We start from the raw sequence: 22,160 nt of genomic DNA on the forward strand, positions 1-22,160 counted from the left end.
TTTCCCTTTTAGGATAAACCTATTTGATAGACTAAAGTTGGTTATTAAAAGTATCGTAAATCATGCTATTTTTTTCTGTATTTGTAGGAAGTAGAAATACCCATTCCTGCAATGCCGTTACGAGGTGCCAAAGGTAAAGGCAAGAAAGGAAAAGGCAGTGGAAGGCCAAAAGGTAATAATCATTTCATTACTAATGTGTGTGTTTTATCTGTTTGCTACCAAGGGCGTGAAGTTCTATTTGAAGCCAGCCTGCGGGTAATATCATCAGTCATGTCACTGTGGTGAGTGATACAGTATCGCTCAAAAATAGTTTGAAAAAAATCAATGTTTTTTAATGAAATCTACAGGGTGATTCAGAAAAGATGGGAAAAACTTTTAAGAGGTGGTAGTACAAACAATTGTCATCAACCAATACAAACGATTGTCATCAAAGAATGCATGGTCTAACATGAAACGCAAGCTCATTTCAAACTGACCCCTCCACAAATGCTAAAATGGCATTCTGGTTGAAATTTATCGGGAGAAAAAGGATACAATGCATGCAAATGTAATCTGGGAAAGAAGAAGAAATCATATGCAAATCTGTGTCACAGTGAATAAAGGGCATGAATGCCAGCCCTGTGAAGTTATTTCAGCGTGCAACTGTTCTGACAGTTGTAACGTATGCAATACTAAAATAAATAGACATGCATTTCATTTACAGAGCTGCAAATAGAAGTACTACAGAGGCAGCATGAATGTACAGTAAGCCTAGATATATACACTAGATATATTTTTTGAGGGAACTCTATAAAAAACCCGATTTTGTAATTTTTAAAAAAAGTAATGTTCTTGTTTAAAAGTTGCCAGAATATTTAATTCATTTACATTTTTTTTGCTATTTGAAGTTTTTGTCTACAACCAATAATTAAGAACGAAAAAGGTCTGAATAAGGCAATGAAAGATTTTTTTTTTCCTTTGTACTAGTTTGCTTACAATTTTAATTTTAATTTTTTTATGTCATAATTATGATTTAAACTTTTTATAGCAGGGGGAGCTGTAAGTCCAGCTGCACCTGCTCCACCTAGTACGAAGTCCTCTTCTGTTGCATCTGGTAAGAATTCTGTGCCAACTGTGTCAAGTACGCAGCCTAGTCAGGCAGCACCTGTTACCAGAACAAATGCACAGCTGCCAGCAGTACCAGGTAGCACAAACACGCCGACTACACTATCAGCTACTTCAGTTTCTCCACCTAATTTAAGACATTCCAGTTATGCTTCAGACAACCTGCCTCATTCAAGAGTGAGTGCGGTGGTTGACGGTGTCAAATCTAATCTTCATACACCTGACCTCATCATCTCATCACCACCATCAAAGGTACCGTTTTACACTTTTTTTGGGCAATGCTTTTCACTTTCTAATCGTTCAGGGATATATGCAGGATCAACCTATGGAGGGAAACTTGGCTTGGAAGGAGCGCAAGGAATTTCTTCTAGAGAATTTCGAGTTCTAGTTACATTTAGTAACATCAAAAATCATTTTAAATCAATAGAGATTGATTAAGTTAGAATATTAACCCATTAATGACAACTTTGATTTTTTAAAAACAAAAAATGAGTGGAGCCACTCTTCCACCATTTATGGGCAAAGAAGAAACTTAAAATTTAGAATGGCAAATTTTCTTACCAACCGACGCTAATGGGTTAAGGTATTTTGTTTTGATATTTTTAAAAAAAAATAAGGGCCCCAACTTAAGGGGCACACTCCGCTTCCTGCATACGCCTCTGTAATCATGATTGCACTATGCTGTTAAAACAAGAAGGCTGACAAGAACACTGTTGGTTACCTTTTAATATTCATATTCATTAAAATGGAGTTAAATAACATTTATATATGAAACCTAAACACACACATACATATATGGTTATAGCGTAGACCTAGTTTTACATACTATTGTAAGGTGTAATAACTTCTTAGGTTACATAATGGAGTTGATAGCTTTTTATAGATGAAGAAATTTGTATGCTTCACTTTGCCTCAAACACAGTGTTTGAGGCAAAGTCAAAATTGAATAAATTTTCAATTGAAACAATGTATAATCAAACAAAACAGTGTTTCTCACCCTTTCTGAACCCAAGGACCAGTGAAATATCTGAGACAGTTTGACAGACTTGTAACTTACAGCATGAGTATGGGGCTCATGTGTCTCATATTTGGGATGTTCCTGTATTTTTTATACGTTCCAACTTTACATTTATTGTCCTGTTTTTTTCAGTGAAACTTATTGGAATTTGTAAATTTTACTTAAAATGATGAGTGAAAATAACTTTCCCAACTTATATAAATTATAATATGATAATAAATTATGACTATAAATTATATAAATACTAGTCTCACTTGCACTATCGTCTCAGCCCACTTCTGAGAAATAAATGATAAATGAAAATGATATAAAATAAATGACCTGACATGTTTTGGCACTCCTTGGTCACTGCTTTCGATGTGCCCACCCTTAACTGATCATCCCAAACTTAATGTTCGTCTAGTACGCATTGCTTGGCTTGCAATTAAATACAGTAATACTCAACTTACAGACACTTTCAGGTAAAAAATTCAACTTATAGGTGCGTAGAGTTGCATGATTTTCTGTGAAAAATTCACATTTCGTGAAATTCAATCATTATCACAGGATTATTGCTGAGATAGAAAAGGTTATTAAGTGATAAGGAAGTAAAGGATTGTTTTATTTGATCAGAACGTGATATGTGAGCAAGCTGAACCAATTTTTGAGAGGCTCGGTATATGAAGATAATAACTTTGCCAGGATTTAGAAATGGAATCCCAAAGCTTGTTTGGTATCTACCATTTTTACAAAGGTGGGCACAATTTCATACCTGAAGCTCAAAAAATAATTCGTTTTTGATGCTCTTTGATAGCCACACATACCTGGTCTGTAATTTTCAATTAATTTCAACTTGTGGCTGAAAGTTGTTTTCTTGCTTCCAAACACAAGCGGCTCATTTTTTTCAATGAGCCAATGTGTTATAAAAATGTTAAAAGCGTTTAACACATGACTTTCATTTGCCCAGATTGTAGGGGAATACAGCCTTATTTTTACCAAACTAGATTGTAGTCACCACTTGAGTTAGAGTTTGTGAAGCCATAGAAGAAGACCATAGTGTTGTAGTCATACTAAGAAAAAAAGACAGGTGTTATTTATGTGTATTTCTATGGAAAACTACCTGACTTGCTTGGGGATGTCATCAGTCCCACATATCCTGTAACTTGTGCGTACTACTGTATTATGTGACAGCCGTACACATTGATAGAAAATTTCTGCAAACCAACCGAGGACAATTCATGCACATCTAGGAGCACCTTTAAAATTACAGATATTTGCCCAAATATGTAATAAACATTTGACTAAACCGAATATTTCTCCCATCTCTAATATTCAGTCAGTCTTGCTTTTTTAAGATGACGCACTGGATCTGTTAGAAGCGCATTATATCAATATTCTCATCACATTAAATGATTGATCGTGTTTGTAAAAATGCAAATTATTATATGAATTGGGATATAATCATATAATATGAGTTGGGAAGTAATCGTATGAGTAATTTGAAGTACATTTGTTATTAACTAATTCCTTACAAAACGCCAGTTATTATGGTGTTATGGTATTCATTCATACAACTTCACTATTTATCCATTTTGAATGTGAATATTAAAAACTCAAAGTATTTACTTAACTTGAAAATTGAATGTATAAAAAAATGAATGTTTGAATGAAATTGAATGTTTTGAATGAAATTTATAGGTAAAAAAAGGGGTGAAGCGGAAAGCAGATACAACAACCCCAGCAAATGCTGTGTTAGAACCTACGCCGCCACCACCTCCACCACCACCACCACCTGCGCCTCCTGTAGTAGCACCTGTTCCAGAAAAAGTCAGCAAAGTTTCTACGAGGCGAGAAAGCGGTCGCCCAATCAAAAAGCCCTCAAAAGACCTTCCTGAAGTTCCAGTGACAGTTGAGGTTAATAGATTTTTCTATGTCCATCAAATTTTTTAATTATTTTCTTTTGTATGGATAATGTTGAGAATTACAATTCACTTAAACCTGTGACAATTACCTATGCTCTAATTATTTACAGCCAAGCAATGCCAAATTGAAAAAAAATAAGATGTCTGAGCAAATGAAATATTGTCAGTCAGTTTTAAAGGAATTATTTGCAAAGAAGCATTCTGTAAGTACCTTTATATGTGTGCTATGTTTATTCCTGTTTTTGCATTACTGTACCAATTAGCATACTTTTTGTCATCATTCCTATTGTATGGAAAATTTTTCACAATGTGATGAGGACAAATGACATTTTATAACACACAGACATATAGTGCCAAAACATGTAGATTTAGGTAGAAAATAAAACCTCACATAGTTGAGTATATATAATTGATAAGCATTTATTGTGTGCTAGCATCTATTTTTTAATTACAGTGATACTTTAGTTTGTGAGCATAATTTGTTCCTTAAACATGCCAGTAATTCAAAGCACTTGTACATCAAAGTGAACGTCCCCCATAAGAAATAATTGAAATTTAAATGAATTATGTACAATTGTCTTCCTCATGCCAGTCTCAATTCTTTTCAAAGATATAGTGCAGGCTGATTTATTTTATATTATTGTGTTTTTGCTAGTTTTATGTTAATGACTACAGTATTTTCTGAATGACACAAAAAAGCCAAAGGGCTTCGCTTTGAAATCCTGGCTAAATTAGCACAAAAAAAGAGGGTGAGATGCATCATTCATTGGCTTGTACTATGAATGTCATTCTCTCAGTCGGTGGTGCTTTAAAAAATGTGCCCTTGGGATCCAAGTCAAACAAGGCCCCTTCCCCATAAACTTCCGAAGAAAATAAATATCCATATCCAATTGTAATTATCCAACAAATTTTTTGTGGAGGGGGAGTTTATAGGTAAACCTAAATATATATATATGTGTGTGTGTGTGTGTGTTTATTGTTAATCATTACCATTTTTGTGTAGTTCATCACAAAATATTTATTTTTTTACAGAGTTATGCATGGCCATTTTATAAACCTGTTGATGTGAAAGGCTTAAGTTTACACGATTACTATGACATAATAAAGCAGCCGATGGACTTGGGAACTGTGAAAGTTAGTACTTTAATTTTTTTTAAAGTTATTTCTTTTCATTCCTTTAAGAAGTTTATGAACGACTACAGATCTTTAATTTGTCTTTGTTTTGCTTGAGCACGAGATGCACTCTCAAAGCAAAATTCATGGATGTCTTTAGATGAAACATTACTGTAGCGTGAAAATGATGTAACCAAGAAATCTGATTATTTTTTTTTCGTTTTTATCCCCCCCCCCCCCCCCCCGCCAACTTATAGTTGAACATAGCTGCCAAGTCTCCCGAATTTTTCGGGAATCTCCCGAATTTTAGCTTCATCACTCGACCTCCCGAAAAGTTCTTAAATCTCTCGAATTTTTACGAAAATCACAAAAATCCCTAATTGCCCCTACAAATTCCCTACTTCATTTAAAAAAATCCCCGCTTATGAAAACAATCCCTAAGGAATTTCTTGTGGGGCATGAAGCCTCTTTTTTTTCCCTTTCGAAATGACGTCACACGTCGTAAATGGGGAAATTCCCTTTTTAAGGAAGTTTTACAAACCCTCTGATGGTAACAAGAAAGTTGTTTGTCTTATCGTGCAAGGAAATGGCTTAGCAGCCAATAGTCCTGGATAATAATTGAAGATTATAGTGACGCGCATATGGTCAAAATTTCTTTTGTTGAAGTTACGTACGTGCGATATAACAAAGCATGAATAATGATAAGCAAAAACATATTTAATCAATTTTAAAGATACTTATTCCGATGAATTTCCTTTCATCAAACGTTCCAGAAGAGGGCCGACTTTTCCTTTTTGTACAAGTTGTGTTATGGACATAAACATCGGTCATGGAAAGACTGCCATCATCAGTCGTGAAGTGAAAAAAAAACCCATCAAGTCACAAAAAGTCAGTGTTCTTCAAAAATTGACGGTGTTTTCCTTCATCTTCCGATGATTTTGGGGTCATTCGCGCAGAATGTTTGTTCACAGCGTTTCTGATTGAACACAATATTTATTTTTACATCATTGAAGTTTTGGCCTCCGATTTCACTTGTTTTTTGCGTAGGAATTTTATTCCCGAGGGTTTAACTTCCATGTGTATAAAATCCCTATTTTAATTTGACTTCAGTTTTTGAGTAGGGATTTTATTCCCTACGCTTTAACTTTTATGTTTGGAAAATCCCTATTTTATTTGGAAAAATCCCTATTGTATTTATTAGGGAGTGGTTTTAGCATAAAATACGGGTTTGCGCGAAAATCTCCCGAATTTTCATTTTCAGAAGTTGGCAGCTATGGTTGAACCTTCCCTGTAGTTAACTAATGCTAAGAGAAAGACATTTTTTGTGATACTGATAAAAACTACACATGTTGAAAACAATAGATGTCTCTGAACAGAAACATATGGTAAAGTGAAAATAATTTTCAATTATATATTTCTCGTTAAAAAAACAGCGTGTCAGGAGAAGGAACATTTAATACAAATACAACGCCACAACAGGCAAAATGCCCAACGAGGTGGCTGAGAAAAAGATGCCCATAAAAATATGGATGTCATATATTTCAAAAATATAGCAACCCAATTAAAAGTGCAATTAACAAAAATTATAATCAATATATACACATGATAAAATATTATACAATGCCCATAAAGAATACTTATGGTTGTCTTATTCTAAGTATGGATAGCTTCTCGATTTACCTCAACATGTTTATCGTATTTCTTTTTAAACGCATACCTGCCAACTCTCCCGATTTAGGCGGGAGACTCCGGATATTTCATCCTTCCTCCTGCTCTCCGGATTTGTTAAAATTTCTCCGGATTTTGGCAGAAAATTAGATTTTATGCGAGCTTTCACGTTGCCGTGGCTTCAATGATTACCGTCGTCGTTAGGGAAAACACCCATAGAAGACGGCCGTGGTCATTTCCATCGAGCAGCCTTAAAAAAGTCTCGGTGACCGCGTTTAAGCAACTGGCAAAGACGCGACTTCGTTTTCGTAGCGTTTATCTGCAATCATTTATCGGGGGCATGACCTTGGTTGCAGAAATTCCTGTATTCCATTAACAGCCGTGCAGTAAACACGTTTTTTCATCCGCAGCTTTGTGATTTGAATTTTTTAACATCGTTTCTTCCAATTAAACATCTTCAGAAAGAAAATATAAAACTTTAAGCTATATGAAGGTAATTATAAAGCTTTTAAGAGTTCACATACCCAAGGTAATCACTGATAGCATCCACGAAAGGAAACACTTATACTTTATAAACAGTACGTAGATGTGATTTCTCTATTCTGCTCAGGGGCAACGCAGAACCTGCCTGGGGGGGGGATGTAACTTTATCTTAATTGATTAAAAAAAACAAAATTTCAATTTTTTTTTGGATCGAGTCTGTGAGTGCTGGGGGAGGGGGGGGGGCCCTCGGGAGAATCTCCAGATTTCTGGATTTCAAATGTTGGCACGTCTGTAAACGTGTCAATTGTGTTACAATTTACTACTTCCGGGGGTAAGCTATTCCATTTATTAACAACCCTATTAGAGAAAAATTCCCTGCAACACCATAGCCTTGCATTGTCTTTCACCAATCGATACTGGTGCCCCCTTGTAAATGCAGTCGATTGGCGGTGTACTAAAGGTTCATGGTCTATCTTATCCATCCCATTGAAAATTTTGAACACTTCGATCATATCTCCTTGACACGTGCGTTCATTCAATGTTAACATATTCAAAAAATGAAGTCTCTCTTCATAACTCAAGCCCTGTGTGCCAATAAGGACATGCAATAAGGGGTGCAGAGCTCTTCTCTGCACCCCTTTAACCAAGTCTATGCCCCTTTGTAGGTATGGTCTGCAAAACCTTACAGAATAAATAAACCTCCAAAAACCTGAATAAACAATTCTGATTAATTTAAAAGGAGGCTCAAGTGATTTTCTCAACACAAAATTTGAAATTCGATAGGCGGCAATGGGTATTGTAGGACTTTAACCAATGTTTTTCAACTGTCATGAATGGAAAGAAAATGAAGAAAAATTTTCATTTGGCTATAAACTATTGATAAAACATATTGAAAAATTATAAAAAATATGAAACATAAAAGCATACAATCCTAACAAATATATGGTATTAATTAAAAATAAGAATATATTTTTGCTGCAAGAATAGAAAGTTATTTTTTAAATTTGAAAAATGGGCTGGACAGCCAAGAGAAAGATATTTCCTTAACAAATGAAAATTTGTTCAGGCAAATAAAACCTATTGATGAAAAAATTAAAAACATGGTGGCGACTATTCAGAAACGAACATAAATTGAAAGTGACAAAAAGAAAAGTTCAGTGTCAAATGTATTTAATGTGAACTGCTGGGGATGCGGTTTAGGCCAATTTTGTGGAAATCTGCCATTTACGTTGTCAGAGTTGTGCTTGTTTTGTGTTCTTGCTGGTGCCATCATCTGTCTTCCAAGGTTACTGGAAATTCTTGTAAAATATGGGTCATATGGTTATGATACAGTTTTGGCTGGCAAGTGGTAGCAATGATGCATATGTGGTTCGCAGACTGAAAAGGTTGTGCACCCGTCTGGGTTTTAGGATTAGAGGCATCTCTATGAATGATTTTTATCGTTTTGAATACTTATACTATTTCACTCATCTTTTTTGAAAAATGTTTTGTAGAGTGATTGCTATATACCTTGCCTAATGACAATATGTAATATTTTTAATATACTATTTCTCAAATTTTTCAGACAAAGTTAGACAACAGAGAATACAAGACACCTTCAGATTTTGCATCTGATGTTAGATTGATATTCACCAATTGCTATAAGTACAATCCACCCGATCATGAAATAGTAGCTATGGCTAGAAAATTACAGGTATTGTTCATGCTCACATATTTCCTGATGCTTCTTGTATTGAACTTTCCTGATTACCCTTTCAATTAAATATTTAACACTTATGCCAAGTTATTTTTTTTTGTAATGCATCTCATTTTTATAAATATTAACATTTGTGTGACATATTTTCATTTTCTGTCTCCTCATAAATATTGAATCTTGTAAATAGCCTTCTTGTGAATAGTTGTATTTAAGCTTCTTTTTTGAAAAAAATAGCTGAACATATCCAAATGTAAAAATTGTTTTTTCGGGTTCGAAGACCGTTGTCCGTTTGAGTTTGTTCTCAACGTTTCCCCAACACTAGTGGTTGGCATCATCAGGAGAATTGATAAACTGGATCAAAGTCAAGTTTTCCGGAGTCTCAGTCAAATGATGGCCGCGAAAACCTTATAGACTATTTATATCCAAATGTGTTGTACTTTTTTTGACATTTCTTTCCTTTTCTTTTAAGTCTTTAGTAATTCAGGAATTTTAGTATTGTAACCAGTTTTTTTACTTACAGTGGAGTCTATTCTAATTCAAATAATTTGAGTCTCGAATTTTTGTCTCATTAAATTCTCCACAAATGCAAACAATTTAATTCAAATTGATCTTGATCCGTAGACTTTGGTTTCCAGTGCATCTTAGGGCCAGAAATTTTCAAAGGCTTTTTTATAGTAAATTAACAGTGTAGGAAAAATAACATTCATATCAGGTTCCGTTTTTCTTTTCTGGAGCCCGTTTCTGCCTCTACCATGCAGAATCCATGGGTCTTGACAGTTGTATAATGAATTAGGCTTTCGAGTTAAGGGCAGAAAAAGAACATCCCTAACTTACAATTTTTTCTATTAATTTTTCTTCAGTAATCCGAGGTGAATGAGACCGAGACCACCTCGGATTGAGACTCTGCTGTATAGTCATGTGAAAACTTCGTCATAAAAAAGTTGAAGCAAATGCGAACCTTCAAAGTTTATTAACTGAGTAAAGCATGTTTTTACTTCAACTTATGAGTTACAAGTAGAAAATATCTGAAAATTTTAATTTGTTTGTGTTACCTTGTGGAGGATCCTGTCACAAATTTTTCCTGTGCATGAAAAACAATAGAATATGTAGCGACCCTTTTTCAACTATTATCATTTTCTTTATTATTATTATTATTTATCAGCGTGGCAACATGTCTATTTTTATGTAGTCAAAGCCAACTATCATTATTGTTTGTTTACATTCGGCTTATCCGAACGCCTGCCACATGCTCTTGATGTTGAGTTTGTAATGGTGGTATAAATTGTAAATAATTAACAATCGCTGTATTCAAGTTGTGAGCTAGCCTACTGAATGACCTTGCGCCTCCAACACGTAACAGTGGTGACCTTTTCTTGAACACATGAGATGCAAGTTGCTATTTCCCTTTCTCGACCACGATATGTGCTACGGTCGTTAACTTGCGTTTTCGGCTATCTGCGTTTTACGGTTTCGGATGAAAACAGATGCTGTCATCTCACCTTCTGAAGATGTTGTCAGCGGTAGGCTCTTTTTTGAACTTTTCTTCATGTGTGTCGCAAGCGCCACGATGTCAACGGCTCAACCCGAATCCATGGAAATCAACCCAGTCGCGGTAAAAATGCCTCCGTTCTGGCGAAATCGCCTGGAATTATGGTTCAAACAGATCAAGTCGCAATTTTTGCTCTCCAAAATTAGCTCTGACTCGACAAAATTCAACTATGTAATTGCTAGTTTAGATCAGCAGGAGCTCTCTGTCATTTCGGATATCTTAATGAATCCACCGGCTCAAAATAGCTATGATGCCCTGAAAGAGCGGTTGATATCCCAGCATGTCGATTCCGAATCTTCTAGGTTAAAGGCTTTTTTGCAAGGCCTAGTTTTGGGTGACAAGCGCCCGTCACGTTTGCTACTGGAGATGCGCGATTTAGCTGGCAAGCATTTAGATGATAAAATTTTGAAAACTTTGTGGTTGCAACAATTGCCAGTAGCTGTTCAGCAGATATTAGCTGTAAGCACTGCCGAATCTTGCGGAGATGGAAGACGGCATATTGGACTTTACCAAGTCCACGGAAGTCAGTTTGGTCCAGCCATGCCCAATCGATACCAGATTAGATGAGATCTGCACTCGCCTGTCTAGATTAGAAACTAAACTTCATGATCAGCGTTTTCGTTATCGTTCGCGATCTAAGTCTCACCAATTTCTCTCAGCGGGACAAACATCTCAAATACGCTGGTACCACAGGAAATTCAGAGGAAAAAGCTCTCAAGTGCACAGCCCCATGTTCTTATAGGCAATCAAAAAACGAGTAGAGTATTCGTTGGGGGCGCACAGCGAAAATGCTAATATTGCAAGTCGCCTATTTGTGTATGATCGTAAAAACAGATTGCACTTCCTTGTTAATACTGGAGCATCAGTATCTGTGTTACCCTCAGAAAAATCTAAATTGTCAAACAAAACCAATTCTTTTCAGTTAACTGCTGCTAATGGCACTCAGATTCCTACATTTGGTACTAAGATACTGAACTTGGACTTTGGTCTGCATAAGAATTTCGTTAGGAAATTGGTTGTGGCCTCAATCAATAAGCCAATCCTAGGCGCTGATTTTCTTAGTAGATTCAGCTTTTTGGTTAACATGAACAAATGTTGATTAGTTTCACAAGATTCAAAATTGTCCATAGCCCGATCCAGGGCAGAAGTACCCTCCACTGGTGTGACATTTGCTATGCATGATACTACTGATTATCATAAGCGGTTATCCAAATTTCCAGAACTGACTAAGATAAATTTCTCGACCAAGTCCGTTAAACATAACGTTACACATTTTATCGAGACAACAGGCCCACCTGTGTTTGCCAAGGCCAGACGTTTGGCGCAGGACAAGCTTACTATCACGAAACGCGAATTCGCTTACGTGGAAAGTCAAGGTTGGTATCGCCCCTCAAAAAGCAATTGGGCCAGCCCTTTGCATATGGTTGCGAAAGCAGATGGAGGATGGCGTTGTTGCGGGGATTATCGCATGTTAAATGCCAGAACGAAACCCGACCGCTACCCAATTCCACGCGTGCATGACTAATTTTCTCGCTGGAAAAACAATATTCAGTACCCTTGATTTGGTTAAAGCATACTACCAGATTCCGGTACAACCAGCACACATTGAGAAGATGGCAGTCATAACACCATTCGGACTATACAAGTTTCTTTACATGCCTTTCGGTTTGTGCAATGCTGGTCAAACACTGCAAAGGTTCGTGAACTCTGTACTTCAAGAATTTGACTTTTGTTTTCCTTACTTGGATGATGTACTTTTCGCTTCGATGTCTCCAGAGGAACATCTCGTTCACTTAAGATGCATTTTCGAGAAATTCTCAGAATTCGGAATTGTCTTGAATATTGATAAGTGCATTTTCGGAAAATCTGAAGTAGCATTTTTAGGTCATACTGTGAGTGAGCATGGTATCAAACCATTGGAAAAGAAAGTTGAAGCTATCCTGAACTATCCACAACCACAGGCCATTCAAGAGCTGCGCCAATTTCTCGGGATGCTTAATTTTTACAGACGCTTCATCCCAAACGCCGTGGAAAAGCAAAGTTTGCTCAACGCGTATCTTAAAGATAGCAAAAGGCACGATAAACGTCTCATCCAATGGACTGAAGAATCCAAAATCGCCTTTGAAAATTGCAAGACTGATTTGGCTAATATAACCCTTTTGTCATATACACAGCAAAATTCTGCGTTGGCACTGATGGTCGATAGATCCAACTATGTGATTGGAGGTGCCCTACAACAACGAGTTGGAAATCACTGGCAACCCATCACATTTTTTTCTCGTAAATTGTCAAAATCTGAACAGAACTGCAGTGCTTTCGATAGAGAACTATTAGCCATATACAATGCTATAAAGCATTTTCTATACCTATTAGAAGGACGTCATTTTATAACTTTTAGTGACCATAAACCATTGTCCTATGCCTTCAATCACATCAATAAGAACAACTCAGCCAGGCAGATAAGGTATCTGGACTTTATATCGCAATACTCCACCGATATTCGTCATATATCTGGTGTTGAAAATGTTGTTGCTGATGCTTTTTCCCGTATCAGTTCGATCAAATTTCCTTCTCCTCTAGATTATAAAGAAATTGCCAAAGCTCAAAGGGAAGATGAAGAGTTGAAACAACTTCGTACTTCTACTAGCTTAGAGTTCAAACCCATGCTGATCAACAGCAAAATTTAAATTTTATGCGACGTTTCAACTGGAAAGGTTAGACCCTAAATTCCTGAACCATTCAGATTTCAAGCATTCAGCACTGTTCACAACTTGAATCATCCTGGCAAACGAGCTACTGAAAACTTGCTCTCCAGTCGTTTCATTTGGAAAGATATGAAAAAAGACTGCGCAGAATGGTGCAAGACTTGTCTTGCATGCCAAAAATCTAAAATCACCAAACACACCAAAGCGCCACTTGGAAAATTCCCGTTGTGTGATAAACGTTTTGCACATAGACATTGTGGAACCACTCCCACTCTCCCGTGGATTCCGGTACTGCCTAACAATAGTTGATCGTTTCACTCAATGGCCGGAAGTTATTCCCATGGAGGACATGACAGCAGAAACTGCTGCAAGGTGTTTCTTTTCAGGTTGGATCAGCCGTTTTGGTACCCCTGAAACCATCACTAGTGATCAAGGTCGACACTTTGAAAGTTCCTTGTTTCTAGCCCTTGCTACAATTCTTGGTATTAAAAGAATTTGTACCACACTATATCATCCGGCCGCAAATGGTTGTGTTGAACGTTTTCATCGTAACCTGAAGACTGCATTACGCTGCCTCGAAACTGACCACTGGACCAACATGCTTCCTAGCGTTCTTCTAGGTATCCACTCATATGTAAACGAGGACATCGGAGCTTCATCAGCAGAACTCGTCTATGGGACGCCACTTCGCTTACCTGGGGAGTTTTTCAGCTCTCCAACGATGTTCCGCCCGATGAATTTGTGGAAACACTCCGCAACACTATGTCGCAAATTTGTCCAGTTCCTACAACCACTCATGGCTTGCACAAAATCTTCTGGCATCCAGCTCTAGATGACTGTTCTCACGTTTTTGTGCGATGTGACGCAGTTAAGCCTACCTTGCGACCGCCTTATGATGGCCCTTACGCAGTCATCAGCAGAGGTGATAGACATTTCACATTGCAGTTCCCAGACCGTGTCACTACTATAAGTGTTGACAGACTGAAGCCTGCCTTCTTGCTGAAGCCAAAGGACATAATTTCGGTCCCACCGAAGACTATCCTCAGGCCAAAAAGAAATGGAACTGCGTTCCGAAAGAAAGTGTGTTTCAACTTATAATTCGTCAAGAGCCTATGATCCTCTTGACTGGGAGGGGGGTCATGTAAAAAAATAGAATATGTTATGCCATTGATAGCATAAACAGTACCTGACTTATTTTACTGTTGGTGATTTCATTTTGGAGCATTCATTGTAAATAAGATGGTTTTGTCGACATTAGCTATAAGATATTTCAAGAAATAGAGCAAGTGGCTCATATTTCCTGAGCAGTTTTTGTTTTTGGGCTTAAACACATCATTTGCTCTTTTACACATGCTTGCACTCATACATTGCTACGCAAAAGAAAAAGAAAGAAACATCTCAAATAATGTAAATTAATTTTTAATTTTTAGTTAATGCTTGAAACTTTTATGAATGAATGTGGTTTCATTATCAATGATTGTTTCCAAAAAAATCGTAAAAAAACTAGTATTTTTTTTCTTTTCTGTGCATTCTTTATTTCACAGGATGTCTTTGAAATGAAGTATGCAAAGATGCCAGATGAGCCAGTGCCTGTGGAACCAGTAGTTCCTGTACCTCAAGTAAAAGAGGAAACTCGCACAGCTTGCTCTTCAGATTCCTCTGGTAGTTCTTCCAGCGATTCAGAGGAAGAGGAAAAGGCAAGGGCACTGAAGCTTCAGCAGTTACAAGAAGAGGTACAATTCAATTCTATTTCTGCTAAAAAAATGACTCAACGATAAGTTGGTTTATAACAGTGTTTCTCAACTTTTCTGAATCCAAGGGTTTTTATTAAGCTGATAAATTTCCATGGCTTTTTTTTTTCATTGTTAATGGCATGTTTATATGCATAGAAAGTCAGAAAAATTATTAAAAAAATCTATTTTGAATTGTACTGTTTATACAGGGCCTCAAAGATAAGGTAAAGACCTCAAAAATCACATAAGATGGATGTATTTAAGTAATATTACTTTCCAAGTACAGTCGAATCCCATTATAATGAACTCCAAGAGACAGAAGAAATCACTTCGTTATAACAAAATTTTGTTGTAAAGAAATTTCAGATTGTTAACACGCGCAAAAAAAATTTGTTTTAGTAGAATTTGATCCCAGGAAAAAAAAAATACACATTTACGTTCTAGATAATAGAAAAAATGAAGTTGAATTTATAAATAACACAAAGCAACTTCAATCAATTAAGCATTGAAGGTTTTTGCATAAGTTTTACTTAACATTTTAAGGGTGAATAATTTGTAATTTTTATTTTTTGCACAAGTATTACAGAAGCCGAGGAAACAACAAATTCCTCTAAAGCAGAGGTTCTCAACCTTTTTTGACTTCGCGGAACCCTTTCTGGTATATAATTTCTGTGGAGCCCCGTAGGCCTATTTTTCATTCATTCATCAAAGTTACTGATTCATTATTATTATTCAGAAATACTTATAATTACTTTTTCCAAATTTGCTGCTTTTGTATTTTTTTGGAGCTGCCGTGGAGCCCCTGGGGAGTTCACACAGAGCCCCAAGGGCTCCGCGGAGCACCGGTTGAGAACCGCTGCTAAAGTATATATATGCTCAAACGGGTAGTCCGGAATATATATCCTCTTGATTTGATAAATATCGTTTTAGAGCTCCAAACTAGCTAAGGTTTCAGATGCTGTAGGTACCAAAGCATACTCTAGTGAAAGCTCTTCTTCGTCACTGCTGTCTGCAGCGGTTGTTTATTGTTTTCTTATATCATACGAATGATGATAATGTTCGTTAACAGTCCTGAAGTGAAGACATCATCAGAGAAAAGAAATCGTCCAGCATCCATTCGGAACAGGCATTTCTTTTGCGATGTGTTCCCACAAAGGCTTGAAATTGGTGGGTGCACTTTCATCCGCTTTATTCAGTGTTTCACAGAATTCTGCTGCGATTAAATTTGCTTTCTTCAACCCATTACAAATGACTTTTTGAGTGATATCCTTCAAGGCTCCAGCTATCATATCCAATCCATAGCTTACTTGACGTTAGGCCTAACTATGATTTTTTTATTATCAAGCTGGTGAATGCATCTCAGCAGTTGTGTACGGTATTTTCATTTCACCATTTTAATTATGCACTGTCAAATGATTGAAAAACAGACATGCAGTTAGGAGGCATGTATTCTATGTTAATGCACACCCCAATTTTGAAGATTCAATGTGTGCCGTGCAATAGGTGATAAGAAGCAGGATCTCTTGCTATTTTTTTGCTTCATTTTTCCATAAAACTTAACTAGCCCCTCATTAACAATTCTTGTGGACACCTAAGCCCTTCGACTAAATTTGTAATTACAAGGCAGTTATTTCACGTTCTTCAGGCACCACAGCTTCACAAATTTTCCAATTACCATAACTTTTCTTTTTTCGATTCCGTTCATGTTGCAGCGAAACAAAGCAGTTAAGGGTTGCTTGGAGTTTTTGCCACCTAAGAGTAGATTGAGATTGACTCTTTTGTTTTTCATACACTTGTTTTAGAGCTTGTTATACCAGATTTTTCATTTCGTTATACCGAAATTGCACAATACATTTTCCTGTTGCATTTATAAGGATGGGTCGAATAATGATTTGGTTTGAATAATCACGTACTTGAATATTCGGCTAAGGTTTTGGTTGAATACAGGATATTCAGTGGCAGAATATCAATTTTATTAAATGCACTTGTCGTTTTAAATGTCAAAGTTTTATTAGGTAACAGTTGGAAAAAGATTCCGACTTTGTCTGTGTTGAATACATTGGAAGGATCATACGACTTTATCACTTTCGCTCTTTCACCAGCTTTCCATTTATTCACATTTTCCATATCAACTGAATTTGCTTCCCTGCAAATCTGTTTTGCTACCACACCATCCCGTTCTTTGAAACAATTCAGCCAGCCGACACAGGCTTGAAAGTTTTTGCATCCAAAAGCATGTGCGAATTCCAAAACCTTTTCTCCTATGAGCGGACTGGTAACTGCCACATTTCGGGAATGAATGTCCTGAAACTAGGTAAAGACAGCTCCATCCACATCTTATAAATTCGAAAGTTAGATATTTTTCCAAGGAAATCCTATAATCACTGTTTGAATTTGCAATTTTAATTTCATCAGATTTTTCAAAAATGTTGCAAGAGTAGATGGAGATTGACTCTTTTGTTTTTCGGACACTTGTTTTAGAGCTTGTTATACCAGATTTTTCATTTCTTTATACTGGAATTGCACAATACAATATTGCTATGTAAATTGTTCTGAAGGATTGGAAAAGTATTTGTTACAACAAGATTTTTGCTATAACAGTATTCGTTATAATGAGATCTGACTGTATATAACTACCTTCTTTGTGTGATTCAAACTATAGTAAGAAAAATATTTCTGTTGCAATTATAAGGACTGGTCGAATAGTGATTTGGTTTGAATAATCACGTACTTGAATATTTGGCTAAGGTTTTGGCTGAATATCAATTTTATTAAATTTCATCATAATTATAAATAAAATTGGTTTTTTTTGATTAAAAATAAAATTGTTTTTTTTTGATTAAAAATAAAATTGTTTTTTTTTGATTAAAAATAAAATTGGTGTTTTTGATTAAAAATAAAATTATTGGTAATTTTAAATGATTGATAGTGAGTTTTAACTGTGTAATTTATTTAAATAAATATTAAAAAACTGGTTAATTCAAAGATTTTTATTGACATGATACTGACAGTTAAATTTAATGATGATGTATTGCAGCTTTTCTTAACCTATAGTCTGTGATGGTGGCATAGGTGGTCTGCAGGCAGATTTATAGACATTAATAAGATAGACATATATATTATATAAAATAGATAGTCTATATATTAAAAAAATGAATAGACTTGAAATAAAATTATTTATCCATTGTAATTGATATTAGTAACATCCATATGGGTTCAAATAAAATTGTACCTTCATACCTAGGTTCACCATATATCATCGAGGAGAATGCAGGTAATTGTTGTTCTAAATATGGATGACACTAAATTGGGCAAAAAAATCCACAATTTATTGTTTTGAATTCAATTTATTAATTACTACTAAAATTGCTCAAGAGTGTAAATAAAGGGTTGTTACGAATCAATCGCAGAGAGAGAGTATACAAAAATGTGTTTCATGGGAAAAATATTCAAATGATCTGATGACCATATTTCATTGAGAAAAATATGGTAAACTCAGATCTTGAATAATAATCCTTAAATACGTGACATCAAAAATATTGTAAGAACTGTGCACAATCACTGATTTGTAAAGTTAAAATTTCAAAAATTAAACCTGATAAATGTATGACAGATGCTACTGGACTCTAATTTACCTGGGTCCCGTGACCCAGGTTATTTGAAAACTCGGAGTCCTTCATGAGTGAAAGTGAGTCCCTCTCAAAAAAAATTCTTCTTGAAAAAAATTATGCTCCCCCCCCCCCCCCCATAATTCACTGGTATCTCTATGAATTTTCTTTCAGTATGCTCCATGTCTTTGATCACCTGCTTATATTTCTTGGTTGAGACTGAGCGGTGGGTCATGTTCTGGGTAAGAGAAGAAAGTATCTGTGAATCAAGTATAATTCATTTCTGAAAACATGTTCTATCCAAAAAGGTTCATTTACTTTCATTGTCTACTAGTAGGAAAAACTTGCAAAGAAGCTCATTAGCACTGAGAATTTAGCGTATGGAATTCCACACATGTAATAAATCTAAAACAAATATATAGTTGATCCCGCTTATAACGTTTCTCCCATTTAGAATGTTTATCCACTTAGTACAACTTATTTTCATGATCCTAACAATAAGTAATTCTCATTGCAATTTCCTATTTAAAGTGTTTTCCTATTTATAACATTTTTTATGATGGTTTTTGAAAAATGTTATAAGCAGGATCCACTTTAATTAACAGTTCAAGGCACACATTTATATATTTACTGATAATCAATGTATGTATTCCCTTCTGATTGATTTTACATTTTGTTAAAAATATCTTAACATTTTCAATAGCTTCTGATCAAATTTGAAGACACTCCTCTCTCTCAGACACTTATCTTCTCATTCCCTATTCATACTTTGGTTATCCTGGTAGATTTTATTTTATTTTCCTGAGGGTCCACCATTCTGATCTGTGGCCATTTAACTGCCACATATTTTAACACTGGAATATGGGAGCTATGTCAGATTTGTGGTGAAGAAACTTAACAGTGTGCTTATGTGTGTGTGCCCAGCAGTTGGCGTGTTTTGTGTTCAGTAGGTTGTGCCATCTATCTAGCGCCGCAACTAGATACTTTCTCAAACAGGGCATGTACACATTTTGGCACACCCATGTAATGTAGAAGAAGCAGTTATAAAGGGTGAATTTGGTGCCCCCCTCTCTAGTCCAGAGTCCAGGACACTAGGCCCACCTGTCCCTCCCAGTTGCAGCCCTGCATCTATTCTCCAAACTGGCAATGCGTGCCTTTGAAGTTCAATGTATGCATATTTGTGTTGTAGGTCTGTGTGATCACCGTAGCAACCAGAAGTTTTTTTCAAAGGAATAGCCAAAACTCAAAATTTGAAATCTTTATAAAATCACATTTTTTGCTGATTACCATTGCACAATCGCAAGTTCCAAACACGGATATTCACCAAGGGGCCTCTTCCTTTCCTTCCCCCCCCCCCCCCGGGAGATACAAAATATTTTTGTAGAGAATTAAAATATTGGAATAAAAAAAATAATTTCTTTTATACTATCTGTGAAGAATTAGATCCTTGTGCCCCTCCAAAAGCCGATTCTGCTTACACACCCATGATTTCTGCGATGCAAAACTGTGACTACAGCATAGCAGCTAGATGACAAAACTGGATATTCAAGGTCAAGTTTTACAGATTTGGTTTTTTCCACGATATCGGAAAGGTTTTACAATTTGAATGGGCGTTCCAATCCTTTATGATTTTTTAAAAAAACTTGCATTCGCAATATTGTAGGAACAAGGCGGATTTGCGCCGTATAAACACGGTCTTTGAATGCCGGCCGATAGCTGCGAAAGTACCATAATATCCCGTATATAGCTCGAAGGGAAAAAATCTGCAGGGTAATAAAAATCCGAAATCTGAAACTTCTCTACACTGCCCCTCATTTAGGGAAGCAACCAAATATCCCTCATCTTATTCTTCAACAACCCGCGTGTATATCAATAATGTAGTGTAAAAAGTAGTAAAACCAGTTTTTCAAGATCGCATGATCATGATCATGGTAAAAAGAAAAAAAGGAAGGGAAAAAAGTTAGAGAGATTTTTCTCTCTACTTTTTTCTTAGAACTAGGAAAGAATGCGTCCGGGAGGGCGCATGAACAAAATTTTTACGCGTCCTTTTCCGAAATTCCGGGTATTTGGTGCGTTATAACGCGTCAATTGCATCTCTGGTATGAGATGGGAATATTTATAACTTATGCCATAATTATCATAATATAATTTATATTATGAAGATGCAGCGTGTGTGTGTTCATGGCTTTAGTAAATATTATAAATTCAAATAAGTATTGAAAAAGTGGGACAAATGTATAAAAAATATCTGAACAATGGAAATTATCGGAATGTCCAGTAATACAGGATAAAAGTGGTCCATCAAATTGTTTCAGACATTTTACTGGTCCTTGTTTTCAAAAAGGTTCTGAAACACTGATATATTGTATTTTAATATTACTTACAAAATCATTTTTTTTCAACACTTGTTACCAATTTTACATTACAACCATTATTTACTCTCAACTAGTAATGCATCATAATACTTACGACTTATTTTTTCTCTTTAAATGTTCTTTCACTCTTTTGCTTCTTTCAGTAGCTCAATACATATCTTGTCTAGGTACATCCTTCAGTTAGTGAACTTTATAATATATACGGTAGACTCCTGATTGTCCGGTTGAAGGGATGAAGAAAAAACAAATAACAGAAAAGTCGAATAGGCTGGAGTTCTACAACTGCTGTACACATTTTCTACCCCGACCCATACCATTAAAAACATCCCTTTTATATCAAGACTTGTTCTCATTCATATTTTCTGACCTCAAAGTACTGGCGAGCGCTTAATAAATGTTTGTTATGCACTTCTGAACTGTTCTGTTTGAAAAATTTACTACAGAAAAAGGAACAAGAATAAAACTATTGCACACATTTTATGATAAACTTTATAATTTCAGGAAACAAAATCATGTAAACTGTACAGCTGTTTTTTTTCAACGGACCCTGTGGGTCTGTAGTATCATTTTCATTTACTCTTATTGCTCTTGGACACATTTAGTGTTGTGAAATTGTAATTTACTGTTTCAATTTTTTATGACACACAAATTATACAAAACAACACATTTTGGATTTCATGAGGAGGCAGAGGAGAAATTGACTCGCTTATAGGTGTGGTGCCTTAACCTTCACTAAAAAGGACACCATATCAAAAAGATTGGGATCACTGCTGTAAAGTACAAATACACACTTTCAAAATGAGCAAAACGTAATTGTAAAAAAACGTACTCTAAGTTCTTACAAAAATTGTAACTTATTTTTTACTGTTCATTGATAAATGATTACACAAATGCAAAAGGTAATATTGTTATTTATTAATGTATTATTGTTTTTAAGCTAGGCTGGATAGTCAAGAGTCTACTGTATATTCATGTTCACTTCCAACTTAATACAGTAGGATTCTATTTTCAGTTTCATGTTTTTCCACTCTTAGAAATTCACCCTGACATAATCTTTTTTCCACGGAGAGGATATACACCACACAATAAAGCATACTCCGTGGATTTTCAATTTATGGGAAAAATTCTAATTAATATAATTTTTTTAAAAATTAATTTGATATACTTAGATGTACACAAATATTCCGCCAAATACCTAAGCATTATT

General features: G+C 35.7%; 1 protein-coding gene across 2 annotated transcripts in view; it reads left to right on the plus strand.

Annotated features, from left to right (window-relative positions):
* The window catches only part of LOC149087758 (bromodomain-containing protein 3-like), a 110,078-nt gene that overhangs the window by 21,823 nt on the left and 66,095 nt on the right, over nucleotides 1-22,160 (plus strand). The window contains exons 7-13 of one of the 2 annotated variants that reach the window (XM_089231657.1): nucleotides 88-172; nucleotides 1,028-1,356; nucleotides 3,800-4,015; nucleotides 4,134-4,226; nucleotides 5,056-5,157; nucleotides 8,852-8,980; nucleotides 14,782-14,970. In XM_089231657.1, the coding sequence (XP_089087783.1) occupies nucleotides 88-172; nucleotides 1,028-1,356; nucleotides 3,800-4,015; nucleotides 4,134-4,226; nucleotides 5,056-5,157; nucleotides 8,852-8,980; nucleotides 14,782-14,970 (1,143 nt within the window). The remainder of the gene's footprint in view (nucleotides 1-87; nucleotides 173-1,027; nucleotides 1,357-3,799; nucleotides 4,016-4,133; nucleotides 4,227-5,055; nucleotides 5,158-8,851; nucleotides 8,981-14,781; nucleotides 14,971-22,160) is intronic. The other variant, XM_089231658.1, reaches the window with a different exon arrangement.

The sequence above is a fragment of the Pholcus phalangioides genome, unplaced genomic scaffold (assembly GCF_987345545.1).
Source record: "Pholcus phalangioides strain wild (caught in Gottingen) unplaced genomic scaffold, Ppha-v1.0 ptg000004l_1, whole genome shotgun sequence".
In the NCBI taxonomy this organism is placed as follows: Eukaryota; Metazoa; Arthropoda; class Arachnida; order Araneae; family Pholcidae; genus Pholcus; species Pholcus phalangioides.